Source organism: Eptatretus burgeri, chromosome 8 (genome assembly GCF_056783735.1).
Source record: "Eptatretus burgeri isolate ZD-2024b chromosome 8, Ebu_testis_v1, whole genome shotgun sequence".
Taxonomy (NCBI): Eukaryota; Metazoa; Chordata; class Myxini; order Myxiniformes; family Myxinidae; genus Eptatretus; species Eptatretus burgeri.
In genome coordinates, this window is record NC_140968.1 from 5,575,524 (window position 1) to 5,592,852 (window position 17,329).

Below are 17,329 nucleotides of genomic sequence, written 5' to 3' on the forward strand. Positions count from 1 at the left end.
AATCCCTGTTGCTGACCCTCGAATCAACTGTGGTCCACCATCGCTTGTGGAAACACGGGCTGCGGTGAACCAGTTGAAACGGGGCAAAGCTCCAGGGATCTGTGGCATCCATGCTGAACTTCTCAAGGCTGGTGGAAATGCTGCACTCGTGTCGTTGCATGCAGTTTTGTGCTCTGCCTGGAACACAGGCATCATCCCAACTGACTGGAAGAGGGGCCTTGTTGTCCCTCTCTGGAAAGGGAAGGGTGATCGCCAAGACTGCAACAACTACCGAGGGGTGACGCTGCTCTCAGTGCCGGGCAAGGTCTTTGCTCGGATAATTCTTGATAGGGTTCGCCACCATCTGCTTGAGCAGCAGCATCCAGAGTAGTCAGGCTTTACACCAAAGAGGTCAACGATTGACCGTATCCTTGCCCTTCGTGTCCTCAACGAATGCAGACGAGAGTTTCGGCAGGGGCTGCTTGCAGCCTATGTTGATCTCTGTAAAGCGTTCGATTCAGTGAATCGGGATGTCCTCTGGAGGATTCTTGGTCTTCGTGGGGTGCCACCGAAACTGATCGATCTGATGTCTGAACTCTACTCTGGTACTGAGAGTGCTGTGAAGTGTGGTGGTACCATCTCTGACTTATTTCCAGTTGTTACTGGAGTTCGTCAGGGATGTGTACTTGCCCCCACACTTTTCAGCACTTGTATGGACTGGATTTTTGGGAGGATGTCGGAGAGATCAAGTTGCGGTGCATCGTTTGGCAATGTCAAGATCTCGGACCTTGATTTTGCAGATGATGCAGTCATCTTTGCGGAGACCTTAGATATCCTTTTGGGGGCCCGCGACGTGCTGAATGAGGAGTCGGAGCCGTTGGGATTACGGATTTCTTGGGTCAAAACTAAGATCCAGGCTTTCGGTGACATCTTGGATGCTGCTGTCCTGTCTGTGTCTGTTTGTGGTGAGGATGTTGAGGTCGTGGATAGATTCACTTACCTTGGCAGTGATATTCATGTCTCCGCAGGTTGTGAGCCGGAGGTCAATAGACGTCTGGGTCGGGCCTGGGGAGTCATGGATTCACTGGATCATGGGGTGTGGCACTGCCGGTACCTGTGCAGGAGGACGAAAGTCCGAGTCTTCAGGTCCTTGGTACTTCCAGTCTTGCTCTATGGGTGCGAGACTTGGACTTTGACCAAGGATCTGAGACGGAGACTTAATTCCTTTGGTACCAGGTCTCTTCGGAGAATCCTTGGCTATCGCTGGTCGGATTTTGTGCCCAACGAGCGGTTGCTGAGAGAGACTCGGATGAGATTTGTTACCTGCATAGTCCGTGAGCGTCAGCTGCGGCTGTATGGACATGTGGCTCGTTTTCCTGACGCTGATCCTGCTCACCAGATTCTCTCAGCGAGGGAGTCTCATGAGTGGAGGAGGCCAGTGGGCCGACCACGTGCCTCATGGTTGCAGCAGGTTGACCATCATCTCAAGGAGATGGGGATGGGCCTGGCATCTGCCTGGGGGATGGCCAGACGGAGGCCCCTGGAGTACCGGTGGAAAGTGGACGCAGCGACGCGCTGTTCTGGCACATGCTCCCATACCTGACCTGACCTGAAGGTCAAGTTAATATATAAATAACCAGAAGGTTTTAGTGTCATGGGACCTTTAAAGGGCATATAAAAATAAGATTGTTTTGCTTTGAATACCCTGGACCATCTTCAATCATTGAAGCCGTTGATATGGTTAAACAAAGTATTGAAACTAATTAAAAACACATTAAGTGAAATGAAAACTTTTAAGTTTTGTATCGGAGTGAAATTGAATATGGTAAGAGAAGGTGATTAAACTACTCCCTCTATGAGGACAAACCCTCACTTTATCACATCATTTCAAAATTTTATAAGATGTGATGTTTACGATGAACTCCAGAGACAAGAACAAGATGTTGATAACACTGTAGTAGGTAGTGGATTTGCTATGACAAAAATAATATTTTTAGATATACACTTCTTAAAATTAGATCCTCTTCAAGCTTCTTCTTATATTGATTTACCAAAAGAGACAAAACTTAAGAAAGCAGTTGTTAATATTCAAAACAAAGATAAACGTTTTCTATGGTCTGTTCTTGCTCACTTTCATCCTCCACAATGGAATCCTGAATGGGTTGAACATTACAAGAAATACGAGAATACATTAATTGTTAAAGATTTAATGTTTCCAATGTTATTGAGAGATATTCCTAAATTTGAGACAATGAATAATCTATCTGTTAATGTATATGGATTAACGGATACAAACAAAGTTCAGATATGAAAAATTTCAAACAATTATAAAAATGATGAAACACACATCGACCTTGTCTACTTTACTTCAAAGGAAAAAAAATCACATTATGCTTTCATCGAAAATTTATCAAGATTAACCAAATCACAACCATACAAGAGAAAATGTAAAACGTATCCTTGGAAGAGATGTCTCAACCCCTTTAATTCAAAAGAACGATTAAATCAACATTCAAAATATTGTAGTAATCATAAATCAACCGTAATCAATTTACCAAAAGCAGGTTCAAACATATCATTCAAAGATTTTAACAAATCTATAAAACATCCGTTTGTGATATATGCTGATTTTGAAAGTATCCTTGAAAAGATAGATACTGTTTCTCCTAATCCAAATAAATCATACACAAATAAATACCAAAAACATACTCCTTGTGGTTTCTGTTATTATATCAAATCATCTGTTGGTGATGAATACAAGAAGTTAGAACTTTATAGAAGAGAAGATGCCTCAGAGGAGTGAGTAAGACAATTGGAAAGAGACTGTACAAGACAAAGAGAAATAATGGTTAAAACCTATAAACCAATGTCATTAACAAAGGGAGAGAAAAAGGAATTTAGAAAGAACAGCATCTGTCATATTTGTGAGGAGAAAATTGAGGGAGAGGTCAAGGTTAGGGATCACTGTCATCTTACTGGTAAATATCGAGGTCCAGCTCATTCCCATTGTAATCTTAATTACAAGCCTCCAAACTTTATTCCTGTCTTTCTTCACAACAACGCTCACTATGACACACATCTATTTATAAATGAACTTTCAAAGACATCTGGAGATATTTCTGCCATTCCTCACAGATCAAAAATACATCTCATTCACAAAAACAATTCATACATCCCCCATAACCCATATCAGATTTCTTGACACATACAAGTTTATGGCAAATCCATTAATAATTATCGAACTTAGCATCAAATATTAAAAACTTACCGAATCTTAAATCACATTTCTCAAATCAAGAAGAGATTGATCTCTTATCACAAAAGGGAATATATCTGTATGACTATATGGATTCATTTGAGAAGTTTAAAGAAACACAACTTCCTTCAAGGGAAAGTTTCTATGGCAAGCTGAATAAAACTCATATTTCCGATAGAGATTATAGACCAGCGAAGAAGGTTTGGGAGAAGTTTAATATAGAGAATCTTGGAGAATATCATGATTTGTATCTTAAACTGATGTATTGTTATTGGCTGATGTGTTTGAAACTTTTAGAACAGTCTGTGATAATAAAAATTCTAGTGGATTAGACCCCGTTCACTATTACACAGCCCCGGGTTTGGCTTGGAATGCTATGTTAAAAATGACAAAACAAATTTGGAATTAATCAGTGATATAGATATGCTTTTAATGATAGAGAAGGCTAAAAGAGGAGAAATATCTCAAGTATGTTCCAAGAGATATGCTAAAGCAAATAACAAATATCTTCCTGATTATAATAAGAATGAGGACAACTCTTACCTGATGTATTATGATGCTAACAATTTGTATGGGTGGGCTATGTCTCAATCTTTACCTTAAGGAAAACTTAAATGAGTTTAAGAAATATATGAAAAAGTTTTACAAGACATTGTTGTCTCCTCTCAACAAGAATTGGATGAAGCTGAAGTTGGATATTATTTTGAGGTTGATCTAAAATATCCAGAAGAACTTCATCACAAACATAAAGACCTACCATATGCCCCTGATAAAGAAAGTCCAAGAAAATAATGGTTAAGTGATTACCAACAGTCATTCAATATAAAAGGTAAATCTCCAGAAAAACTACTTACGACATTAAATGATAAAGAAAGTTATGTTTTGCATCAAAGGAACTTGAGCCAATATTTATCTGCTGGGTTGAGAGTGAGAAAAATTCATCGAATTTTGAAATTGAAACAGTCATTGGTTAAAGAAGTATATTGATTTTAATACAAAAAGGAGAACAGAAGCAAAAACAGATTTTGAGAAGGACTTTTATAAATTAATGAATAATGCTGTATTTGGAAAGACTGAAAAATGTTCGGAATCGACAAAACATAAGACTTGCTACATCTTGGAAATAGGCTTCAAGGTTAATTAAGAGATCAAGTTAAGAACGAGCGGAGGTGTTTTCAGAGAACTTTTGTGCTATTTATTTGAAAAAAAAAAGAGAGTATTGAAGTGGATAAACCTATTTATATAGGAACATCAATTCTTGACTTGTCAAAGTCGTTCATGTCTGACTATAATTATAATAATTTAAAATCAAAGTATTAGGATAATATGTCATTGTTGTATGTGGATACAGATAGTTTTATATTAGAAATTAAGACAAGTGATGTATATGAGGATATGATTGATATATATATATATATATATATATATATATATATATATATATATATATATATATATATATATATATATATATATATATATATATATGATACAAGTAATTATAAGTCAGGTGATGTGTTGTTTTCATCAAAGAATAAAAAGGTTATTGGTAAGTTTAAAGATGGGTGGGAAGGTCATGAGTGAATTTATAGGATTGAGATCAGTCTTATGCTTATAACGTATATTGATAACAATAACATTGAAAGGTGTGATAAGAAGCTAAAGGGAATAAAGAAAAATAGTCAAGGAAACAATAAACTTTAAACATTATTCCAACTGTTTAACCTAAAAGAAGGAAGAGTACAGAAAAATGCATACAATAAGAAGTTTTAAACATCAATTATATACAGAAGAGAGAAATAAGAAAGCATTCGGAGCTTTTGATGATAAAAGATATATTTTCGAGAATGGAATCAATCGTCTCCCTTATGGTTTTAAGTATAAGTGTTAAGGTATTGGGTTGGGAATTTTAACAGGCTACCGCCATCTTTTTACTGATGTATAAATGATAGAACCAAGCAATAACCAAACCAAAGAGTGAAGATGTAATCATCCTTGGTATTTAAATGGGAAACATAAAGAATGTGAGAAATATCAAATAATTCTTATTGAAGAAATAACCGGGGTAAAAGTAGATAAAACAAATAAGCAGATAAATTTAATTACAAAGAAGTTGAAGGATGTAAAGAAAAAAATAAATATCCTTGAATGGACTGAAAACTTTGATGGTCATCAATTGAACAATGGAAAAACAATTTACGACAATCTCAAAATGATATGTGGCTCAGGAGGTGGTCAAACAAGAGCATTGAGAGAAGTTTATCATTTCATTTCTGCTCAACAAAGACACTTAAACCAAGAACCAAGTTCCAAAGTAATCTTTGTGAATATACTCGATGGTGATGAATGTAATGGGAAAATTAAGTTATTCCCCAAAGTAGAACATGGACAAATATTCATTGGTTCGTTCTTGGAGTGGAATGAAAATATGAAAGGGAAGAAGTGCTTTTATCAGTAAGTCTCAATTTTACATTTGCTTGTATGGAAGGGGGGGGGGGGGAGAAAATCAGTCTCAATTTTACATTTGCTTGTATGGGAGGGGGAGAAAATCAGTCTCAATTTTGCATTTGCTTGTGTGGGAAGGGGAGAAAATCAGTCTCGATTTTAGATTTGCTTGCATGGGAGGGGAGAAAATCAGTCTCCTATTTTGGGCTTTTGGGGCTTGAGTCAGAAAGTTTTTCCCTTTTCCCCCATTCATTTGAATGGCTGCCTCAGAAACCCCATTGATCCTCTACTCAGGTTGTTGTAGTGAATTTTAAGAGGCGTTTGTTGTTATCGTGGTGAGCGTAGTGGTGAGTATAATGAGGGTCTGAGGTGAGGCGTCGGTTGGTTTATGGCATACCGTTTGAACAGGAACTTGGCATGCGTATGCTGCTTCTTCTCGATGCTCCACAGATAGCGTTATCGGTCTGACGAGCATGTACGCTTGGTTTTGTGTGAAATAAAAGGAAGTAAAAGAAACATGAAAGACGTGAAAGAATAGAAGGTTGAAGACCTATCTAAAAGCCCAATGCAACGCATCTTGTCCCATTTTCCCACTGGACAAATACTAATGAGATAACTTAGGATCGCTTTATGTTGGGTGCCATTGCCTCGGAGGAGTGCTGGTTTTGCAGAAACACAACAATGTTTTATTCTTGCTCAGCCACTCTATGAAGAATTTGTGATGTAAAACACCAAGCGATCAATTTTGAAGTTTTCGTCACGTCGCCATACAGGCATTAGCTACAACATTTTAAGAGGTACTACATATAATTAATTTGAGAAGTTTCAGTTTGTGGATTTGTTTGTTGGTATTTGACTTCTATACATTCCTAAACCTTTGGATGGAATGAGTTGAAAACTGGTGGTTACAATTGGGGTGTGCCTGGGAAGGTTTCAGATAATTTAACAAAACAAACAAACAAAAAAAACATCAGAGCCCCTGGGATTCAATGTGGGGGTAAGAGGACACAAATTTTCTATGTAAATGTGTATCCTATAGCACCACTACTGATATGAGGGGGTATTAGAAGTGAAAATAACATACTCTGATTCTTTGCATGAAACCATCGACACCACAGAAGTGGGGAATTACCATACTATTGTTGAGGTTCTGCGAAAATGACACTCTCCCAAGAGAATGGCAAACAACATACAGCGGTCACGAGACAGTTATTTCATTAGTATTTGTTTTCGATAGCCCTTCCCTTATGTGTAGTGGGTTTATGGGACAATACGAGTTGCGTGGGCTTTAGATAGGTCTTTCTTCCCATTATTTTGCTTTGCTGTCCAGTGTACACAACCTTTCTTCATTCATGCATGTACACCAAAGACCAAAGCAACAGGGAGAAGTCATTTGATTGAATACACGCGCCATATCCCCTTCAAATCATGCGCCATTATCAAACAGACGTTACACCTCAGACTTCACCAGACTCGAACCCTAACGTTGCAACATTTCATACATCAAGATTCCTTCATAATAATAATAATAATAATAATAATAATAATAATAATAATAAAAATAAAATAAAGAAATAAAAATTACAGCAGCGGACCACAACCCAAGCCCGTTTACCATCGCCATTAACAGCCACAACGACGCCTCAACCACCATGCCATAACTCACCACTACAAATGCCTCCAGCACAGCCACTGTAGCCTGGTGTTGGCTTGGTGGTTAGGGTGGCAGCTTAGGATCCTAGGTTCCTGAGTTCAAGCCCTGTTTGCCGCTGAATTAATACACCAGGGGGTTGATTCAGTCTGTCATCCTTCTGAGGTCGGCAAAATGAGTACCAGTGTGTACTCGTAGAGGGGCACTGCATCAGCGACACAGTCACGCTTCCAAGAAATGATGGCTACGCCGGCAGCTAAGCTGCCATACGCAAGAAGAAGCACAGCCACCACCACCACTCCCTTTCGGACCAACAGAGAACGGGGGGAGTACGGGGTACCATTACAGATACTCGGACCTGGACGTTCTAGCGTGCAACTTGAAGCGCAATCATACGTGAGACGCAGTTTAAGTCATGTGGATAGCCCGAGCACTTCGCTAAATTAAAGCCCTCATTGGGTGTCCAGCACGTGTTCATGACCAGAAAGCAGAAGCGAATACCCCGGTGCCATGTTAATCGGGGTATTCGGTTGTGCTTTCTGGTCATGAACACGTGTACAAACAACCCCCCCCCCACCCAATATTTTGAATAAAATAATTCCAACTCGTCATTTTTGATGGGCTTTTATACTGCTTTCCAATAAAAAAAAGCATGCATGCCTGTGTGACGCTGGAGTCCTCCACTAAGCCAACCGTGTATTCCACCTGAACGAACCTTGCTTGACGCTCACAAAACCAAAACGAGTTATGATTGCAGAGTGGAAAAATGGTTTCGGCTTGTTACAATATCAAATCAAACTTTTTGTTATGGATTTGGAACTGTACCCCGGGGAGAGCATCCATGTACACGTAGGAGTCCCCAGAATGAGTTATTTCATTAGTTTATGTGTCAGGTGGACCTTTGCCCCTTTATGCAGGGGATTGAGGGGGGAAATGTTTTGAGAGTACAGTCTGCGTATTCCCCATGTGATGTTTCCCCATTTGCCACTTTCAATCCACCAATAATCCGCTTCACCAAACCTCAATTCAACAACCCTTCCTTCATCACGTTGGTCTTTCCTTCAACCCTACAGTTGGAGTATTCTCGTCCTTCGGTCCGTCTGTGACCATTTCCCTCACCACTTGAGACATTATTTTATCATTCACAATTCAACCATCAGTTCATCCTTGTCTCATTGTAGACAATTAATCCTCCGGAACGGTTGAATTACCTTCCCACATCCTTCCTTCATTTGTTAAGTGGGAGAATGCTTCTCAAACACACCCGCAGTACAAAGGAACGTTTCCGCACGAGGGAAGGAGTGGGGACGCTTCCTCACTACACCTACACCACGAGGAGAGGGGTGGCGGCACCCATCAGACGTGACAAAATGGGAATTATCCAGAGTCCCATCGCTGCAACTGCCCCCGTCTGACATGCACACATGGGAAAGATGCTCGTGTGAAGCTTGCTCCCTCGAAGCCATGCCTGGCATGGAACTTATAAAGGCCAGGACTCAGCTTGGTTTGGGGTTGTTGTTGATGGCCCGGGGGCTGTTGTCGATGCACCAGCGGTACGAGTACATCTCAGACTGCCTGTTTGGGAGATCGTCTGCTGAAGTGCAGGGTTGTGCTGGACCCAGCTGCACTGGTATACGAGGTGCCGAAGCAAGTTGTGCCAGGGCTGGAGGTGAGCGGCCTATGAGCCAAGGGTGCAGTGAAGTCTCTGGGGTGTTGTCTAGCTCAATATACACTCACACCACACACTTCTGACACAACACCAACACTCCACCACCCAACCTGTCACCCCCATAATGCACCCTTTCAATACTTGGCCCAATGCAACCCCGCTTGGTTGCTTGGGGTAAGGGAGAAGTCATCGCCATACTCCAATCTGCTTCTTTCTCCTCAATTCTTCTCATCTCCTTCTTCATGGAATTAATGATGGTAAGATGTCTGCTGTGCAAGTCTGCTCTTTCATGCCTTTTCCTGCTTGTGAATATCTGCTTGATTAATTGCTTTGTGAGTACGTGCTTCATAATTATCACCTTGCTTGCGTGACAAAAGGATTGTTGTTTCCTTGTTGAACATCTTTCAAGTCTGCTTGGTTATCCTTTTTTCATTGATCCGATCTAGAAAGTATGTAATAGATAGACAGGAAGTTTTTGCCCCACCCATTGGCTCCACAATTAGTCAATGCTGCACCTATGGTTCCGGTCAACCGTAATAAGTACTCGGGTGCGCGTTAAGGGCATGGACCCGAGTTCAGGTAGTTGTACCGAGTCGGTAACGCTGCTGTGGATGTGAGGACCCTGCTCGGTGTAATTGCCTTTGCCGGCGTCCTCGGTTGGTTGACAACCCTCCAGGCTGTGTAGTTATTTGTGGCCCAGGAGTGGTGGCAAGTCTGAGTGCATACGTCATGAGCCCAGCATGTGTGGCGATATCGTAACAGTGTGTATGACCCAATTCATGTTTTCATTTTTTTTAAAGAAAAGATTCGTATTTATTATGTATTTGGCAATTCCATGCCAAATACACTATTATTACTGGAATTCTTTATTTTCGTCACACATCCATTGCCCATAAACTCCTCCTTGGGCTTTTGTCTAGGAGCAGTAACAATTATGTCTTTGAAATGGGCTGCATTCAAGGAAGTGCAGCGTCAACTTTTGACCTTGAAATTCTCAAGGTTAAGGTCAAGGTCACACAAAAGGTCAAAAACACATTTTGCCCCATATCTTTGCCCCACGGAAAGATACAGGTTAGCCGCTGACATTTTCTGATAGGGCACAACAGGCCCTACAAAAAAAAAATCACTAGAAAAAAGTTGTGTGACCTATATCTTCTGAGATCGGTAGGGGTCAAAGTTAATGGCGTTGGTCAAAAACACATTTTACCCCATATCTTCGCCCCACGGAAAGATACAGGTTAGCCGCTGACATTTTCTGATAGGGCACAACAGGCCCTACAAAAAAACCTCACTACAAAAAAGTTGTGTGACCTATATCTTCTGAGATCGGTAGGGGTCAAAGTTCACGACATTGGTCAAAAACACATTTTGTCCCATATCTTCGCCCCACGGAAAGATACAGGTTAGCCGCTGACATTTTCTGATAGGTCACAACACGGCCTACAAAAAACCTCACTAATCCAAAGTTGTGTGACCTATATCTTCTGAGATCGGTAGGGGTCAAAGTTCATGACGTTGGTCAAAAACACATTTTGCCCCATATCTTCGCCCCACGGAAAGATACAGGTTAGCCGCTGACATTTTCTAATAGGTTACAACAGAGCCTACAAAAAACTCTTATTTGACCAAAGTTGTGTGACCTATATCTTCCGAGATCATAGGCGTCAAAGTTCATGATGTTGCTAAATACATATTCGCTGCAAGCGAATGCAGCCCTCTAGTTTACAATTATTATTTTGTATAGAAAGCACATGCATAAAGCCTGGTGTTGGCTTAGTGGTTAGGGTGGCGGCTTGGGATCCCAGTGTCCTGAGTTCAAGCCCCGTTGGCTGCTGAATTAACACCAGGGGGTTGACTCAGCCTGTCATCCTTCCGAGGTCGGCGAAATGAGTGCCAGTGTACTGGTCCCGGTGTATGCCCCGGTTAGAATAGGTGTACCATATCCCTGTGTGTCGTAAGAGGCGACCAGGGTTGGCGTCAGGAAGGGCATCCGGCCATAAAACATTGCCTCAAGAAAAAGCCAAACCCCTGCACAGCAGGGAAAAATGGCTGTAAAAACGGTCATAGAAAGCACATGCATAAACATAAATAATTATTTCAAATTATTTCACAGGAAAATAAAAATTGGGAACTGAGGTGAATAGTCTGTAAAACGTGGTTACGTGGCTCCCATTCTACAACTATTGGCATGTATAACTACCCATTTGTTGCAGTGAAAGTCATTCAGAAAACGAGTGAAAATTATTATTTTTCTTTTTTTTTTCCCGGGCAACCAAAATTTTGAAATGGTTGCCCTGCAAGGCAACCCCTCTCCAAAAAGGTTCGTGTCGAGCACTGCCGCAAGACCATAAAAGTCATGGAATGAACCTGTCCTTAAGATTTGGTTACTCTGTTAATCAATATAAATTAACATTCAGTCAATATCCAACTTGGAGAACAATGTGTGAATCTCTGGTAAATGTGAGTGAAATGACATCCACCGCACTCACCTGTAAACGTGTGCGAATAAGTGCAGCAGGGTAGACAGTTGCTCGAATTGACATAGTCATCAATATTCCAAAAGTATAAAACTTCCTCTTATCGAGGTCATCCCATTCGATGATGCGGATATTACGCCCATCTGCGTCCATCACTGAAGCTGAAGTGGTCTAGTGATAACAACATACAACATAGACTTGATATTATAATATAACAGAATATTTATCACAGAGAAGAAGCAATGCCTTATACATACATTGGGAGCATGCGCCATAGCGTGTCGCTGCGTCCACTTTCTGCCGGTAATCCAGGAGCCTCCATCTGGCCACCCCCCCTCCCAACGGGCAGATGCCTGGCCCATCCCCATCTCTTAGGGATAGGATGTTCCAGGCACCAACCCGAAGGGACCGCCTCAGATTGACCCGAGAACACCTTTGGTGGACGACACCTCAACACCACCCAGACATACACAACGGCGTATCTTGCAGAGTGAAGTGTTTTGTGGTAGCTGAAGTGCAAATCTTAGAATGCCTTTTAAACTATTCGTTTACAGAAAATCGATTTGATTGGTGTTTATGGGGTGGGGAGGGGGGGGGAGGGTTGAGTGGAAGGGTTTTTCATTGGCATTGCCCATCAAAACACAGCACATAGAATTAGGTTCAAATCCCATACCCTGCTCTCATTCATCCATCGTCTACTTATGCAATTAAAAGTAGAAGTATGTTTAGTAACATCCATTTACTGCAGGCAGTTCATGTACAAGCACCTTGATGAAGGTGACAGCAAAGTTAAAAAAATTAATAAAAGCACAAAAACTCCACTTTTTTTTTTTTGCAAAAGCAGAGTTTGTACAAGTTGTTGCATGAGTTGAGTACAAGTTGTACAAGTTGCATGCAGACAGCGAGTCCTTAAATCAAATATACATTCTCATCCCAACAAAGAAAAGTGTAGTTTCCAAAGCATGTTTAACAAAATACAGATCTGCTGAGTTTGCAACAACTCTTTCTGTTTTCCTCATCCAAAATTTTAATACAAAACATTGTGTACTTTAAAAGTCAATTAGATATATGGGATATTAGCATTTCACATTTAAAAAAAATAAAAAATTAACATCTCAAGAAGTATCTACCATGTTGTTCATTTGCTCTCCATCAACTTTTTTGTGTCACTCGTAGGCCCGTTGGTCCATTGGACCAAATTTCCATTAGTCTTCCCAGCCTTGCAGAAATACCTGCCTGCCATAGTGCAGGATCAACGGCTTGCCCTTCACCAAACCCAGTATGTGTTTGGGCCAGGGTGGGGATTATATGTTCGTTATTGGTTCACGAGTAAGTAAGTGACCACTATTGGGAAGTTGATGTCGTCGAAAAAAAAAATAATTCAAAAAAAAGTTTTTTTTGAAATTTGTTCTCCCCTTATTATCAGTATTTCCGTCGATATTGTTACGGCTGTGGAAATTCGCAAACCACCATTCAGGTCCCGTAGGTGAGGTATCTCTTAAGTACATGTGTAGTTAGCCCCAAATCTGTTGTTTAGAGGGAATAAATGTGATTCATTCGGGCTGCGATGCTTTGAGATAGCCGTTTTTCTGTTCTATCTTTATTTTGAACCAACCATGTCTCAACCACCATCATACAACAACCACCAACCACAACGCCGCTTCACAAAAACAACAACCACACCTGCCTCAACAACCACGCCATCCTCACCACTCCGCCAGCAACCGTCAACATCTCCACGAACACAAAAGGGGAACAACAACAACTCCCGCCCCGATTTCTCTGGTAAACAAGAATGACGGTTGAAGCTCAACTCCCGCCCCAATTTCTCTGGTGGAATGTCCCCCCCCTCCCGCGTGCCGCGAAGGGAGGGGCGGGGTGCTGGGGAAGTTAGGTCGAAGAGAGTGACACGAGAGGAAGTCAGGTCAGAGAAGGTCATGTCAGGGCGGTCGGTGAGAGTGTCGGTATCAGTCGGCGGTTCATGGTCTTCTGCCCGTCTGGGTCTTGGAGAAGCGGTCCGTAGAGCGAACCGCTCGTTGGAGCTTGCAGTCGGTGGGGAGTCCGGACGTCGCGGGGGACGCGGACTGGAGGTGCCGCTCTGCCAGCTGTGTCGCGCGGACCTGCGCGTTCGTACAAGGAGCGCCGGAGAGAGCTCGCCCACCATCGCACCGCGAGGGTGCAGGTAATCTGCAACGGTCTCGTGGGACAAGTTCGGTCTGCCAAGTCCCACGCCATAAAGGCCCACGGGCCCCGTCTGCCCCCTTGTCTTTGAGGGTGGCCTTTTCTTTTGTTTTTTTGTATGGATCTTGTGGCGCCGTGTCTTGTAAAGTAAAACTGTATAAGTGTTGCCGTGTGTTCGCGTATTCGGTTAGCTCTGCAATGTTGTTTTTGTTTTAAATTGATATATGTGTGCTCTTCGTGTGTAGTGTAAATAAAGTTAATGATGTTGAATTGTTCCCCGTTTCGCTGCGTCCTTTCCTTCGTTTGAATCTCCATCTTGCTTCACGTAAAGGGTTCGTAGTGGGCTTAATACGCACAATAATTAATCGGAACCGTCGAGGCCGACGATAACACCGCTCGGTTATCCCGATAGCACGGAACGGACCGCTTAAGCGGCCCGTGTCCGGAGTTGACCTGCGGCGAGGTGCGATCGCCCGGTCTACCCTCCGTGTGAGTACTTAGGTAGGTCGAATTTGGCGAACAACCCTATCCCACGCGGGGGGCCGATTGGCACGATCGTGGTGAGGCCGAAAGGCCCACCCGTGACTAGTTCCCGGCGTTAGTCCGAGAGGGTCACGACGGAATTGTCCGTCCGGTGGGCGACGTGCCGCGATTCGAGTCACGTGGCCATTCGCACGCCGGCGGGCGCGAATTTGCAACAATAAGTTTGTCTGTCTGTCTGTCCCTCTTTTCGGTCCAGTGCTCAGTTAATACAATGGCGATTTTGATGAAACTTGGTTGGTAGGTTCATACCATGACCTAGTTGTGTGCAAATGAGAACCATTGCTATGGACACCACCGTTGCCTAGCAACGGGACTTTGAAATTTTTGAAAAATCATAAAGAATTTATTTTTTCGAAAATCAAAAATCATGCCATGAGCGATTGTGGGCAGTACATTCAGCCATATTGTCAAAAATTTCCAGCCGGATCCTATGAAAACTGTCGGAGAAGATACATTTAAATGAACCCTGGTCGAAAACAATAAAAAAACGAAGTTCGTTATATCTCAGAGATATAACGAGTCGTTATGTGTGTCAGATATACATGAAACTGGTATGGTAGGTTCATGGTATGTCCTCGTTATGTGTGAGAAAGAACCATTGCTCTGGACCCCTTCATTGCCTAGCAACGGCCGAAAAACCTCTAAATGTGGGGGTATTTTAACGAAAAAACCATCTGCAGCATTAACCCTTGAAGCTAGAATCATGAATTTTCTTGTACTTAATCCTCAGGTCATTCCCCATCGAATGGGACAATCGCGTCAGGTTCTATTGGGTAGACGACTACCCATGTCCGCCTATCGGCTTGTATTAGTTATGGGTGTCTGTCTGTCTGTCTGATAAAATTTGGGTGGGAGGTTTATATCATGATCTCGTTGTGTTTTCCTGAGAATGGGCGTGCTGCGCCCATTATGGGTGGAGCCATGCCCAAAAAACATGTTTTTCGGGGGTAGCCGATTTCAAGTTACATCTTCTCCGAGGGGGTTTGTCGAATCTGGCAGGGGTTTCGGTATTTGGTTAGCTCAATGGCACCTGCATAATTAGCCCAATGGCACCAATGGCACCCCACGGAGCTCAATTTTTCATTTTCGTCCCAAGGTCAAGGTCACGAACTTAGAAAATGTCAAAAAAAATCAATAAATTGGGCATCGAGCTCCTTGGGTTTTCAACTGTTTCGAATGAAAGTTGGTATGCAAGTAGTGCTCTTCGAGTACTACAACTTTCATCGTTTACGTTTTTCCCGATTCCCGCCAGTTTGCCCGTGGCGTCCCCTTCAAGTTTGTTTTTACGCTGATTTCATCAAAGTATGGATAATCTGAAGAATGTGCGAAATGCCATATAGCCTATATGACGTTATATTGTTCCTGGAATGTTCCAGAGGAAGTTGTGCACCAAAGGTCATAATCCTTGACCTTTAAAGGCCACAAAGGTCAAATTTTCAAAGTTGGGGGAATCGAACCGGGTTTTCGACCTTCTTCGACGAACTAACTCCAATAAGCTATAGCACGTATCCTGTTTCCTTATTTTAATGTCCACAACATTGTTTTGTGACCTTTAAAGGTTATGCAAAGGTCAAATTTTGAAAGTTGTTGAACGAATCCGGGTTTTCGACATTTTGCAGCGAATAACCCGTCACTCGTACCACATCATGTTGATCATTTTCATAACTTGGTCAAACATTATCACATTGTCTCATCCTTGACTTCTGAAACAATCAACATCGTCAAATACAGCTCGTGAAGCATCGTTGTCTTCAGACTTGTTATTATAATTATCAATATTAGTATTAATGAATACCAGCCGAAACCCCGTCACAGATGGATTCCGTTACATGAGCCCAGTATCACAACCAGTGACGGCTCTTGTAAGAGCCGGATCCCAGTCGATGTACTCCATGGCCTTACCAAATGAGGTCTACAAAACGTCCTTGTACACGACATTTTTGGTGTACACCACTCCTTGTGAAGAAGTCTCCTCATTTTGTGCACGTGTCTACTTTGACGTACAAACACCGTGTCAAAACTTCTCAGGTCACAGTACCGAGAAAAACGTGACGTGACCGCTAGGAGGAGCACACAATTGGTCCTTCAGTATCAATATATAGATAATATGCTTCGTTACAATGTTATCATTGGTTTTGTTATTCGTTTTGTAATTCGAATGCCATGCTGTGGTAGAAAGACCGATTAAGCTGTTCTATACACCTCAACATGACGTGCGTTTAAAACATGGGAATTCTTCAGGATTTTTTGGTCGTTAATGAGCCGAATCAACACAGAAGAACATGACGATCATTTTGGGGTGTCACATTCCACGTCAGAACGCTTCAGTAGAACTCCACAAAGAGTGTCGGGAAGGGGGGGGGGCAAGGAAGAATGGGATATTAATGAGTTCGGAGAAGTAGAACAACAGAGGGAGAGTGGGATCGGGAACATACAGTATGTGTGGACAACAAACAATGTGACAATTCGAGCGGCCTGGGTAAACAATTCAAGACGTACTATGTTGTGACGGTGATGTCGGTAGGCACAGGAGAGGAAACGTACAACATAAACAAAGAAACCTACCACTCGTTGTGTGAAGGGTTCGTGATGCTCGAACTGACGATTCAGGTTTCCTCAACATCCACAGAGCTCGAATCGGACCAGAGGACCCCCCATGATCACACTTTCCATCATCATTTGCTCGGGGTCACCAGATCACGGGACTCGGAATCTATTCGACGCATAATCTTTCACTCGACTCATTGGAAGCCTAAAGAATCAGAATCCTCAAAAACCGTGTCCAAAAAAATAAGCCACAAGGAAACCTCGTAACATTGGCCGTGATTGGTTGTTGTTACTGCGAAACTCGCTGCACACCATCGCTGTTTAAGCTGACGTCACTTCCGCATTAGCCACGTGATGAAATCGACTCAAAAGGCACTGCCATTTTTTTTAGATCATCGGGGAGGACATCTCAGTCTGACTCACGTTGTTGTTCTTCTGCTTCTTCTTGTGGACTTTTTTGTTTCACAGCCTACAGTTTTCATCGAAACTTCCTGAAACTTCGCATATATATGTAAAAATACCCTGCGCAGACAGTAACCATCTCCGATTTTGGAAATTCTTCCGAGAAAAAAGTTATGACG

General features: G+C 42.2%; 1 protein-coding gene across 4 annotated transcripts in view; it reads right to left on the reverse strand.

Moving 5' to 3' along the window:
- The window catches only part of SLC25A44 (solute carrier family 25 member 44), a 71,161-nt gene extending 54,079 nt beyond the window's left edge, over positions 1-17,082 (reverse strand). The window contains exons 1-2 of one of the 4 annotated variants that reach the window (XM_085890771.1): positions 16,767-17,082; positions 11,490-11,648 (exon numbers count right to left, since the gene is read on the reverse strand). In XM_085890771.1, the coding sequence (XP_085746897.1) occupies positions 11,490-11,630 (141 nt within the window). In that variant the 5' untranslated portion in view covers positions 11,631-11,648; positions 16,767-17,082. The other 3 variants (XM_085890773.1, XM_085890770.1, XM_085890772.1) reach the window with 3 other exon arrangements.
- Positions 17,083-17,329: the final 247 nt, after the last annotated feature.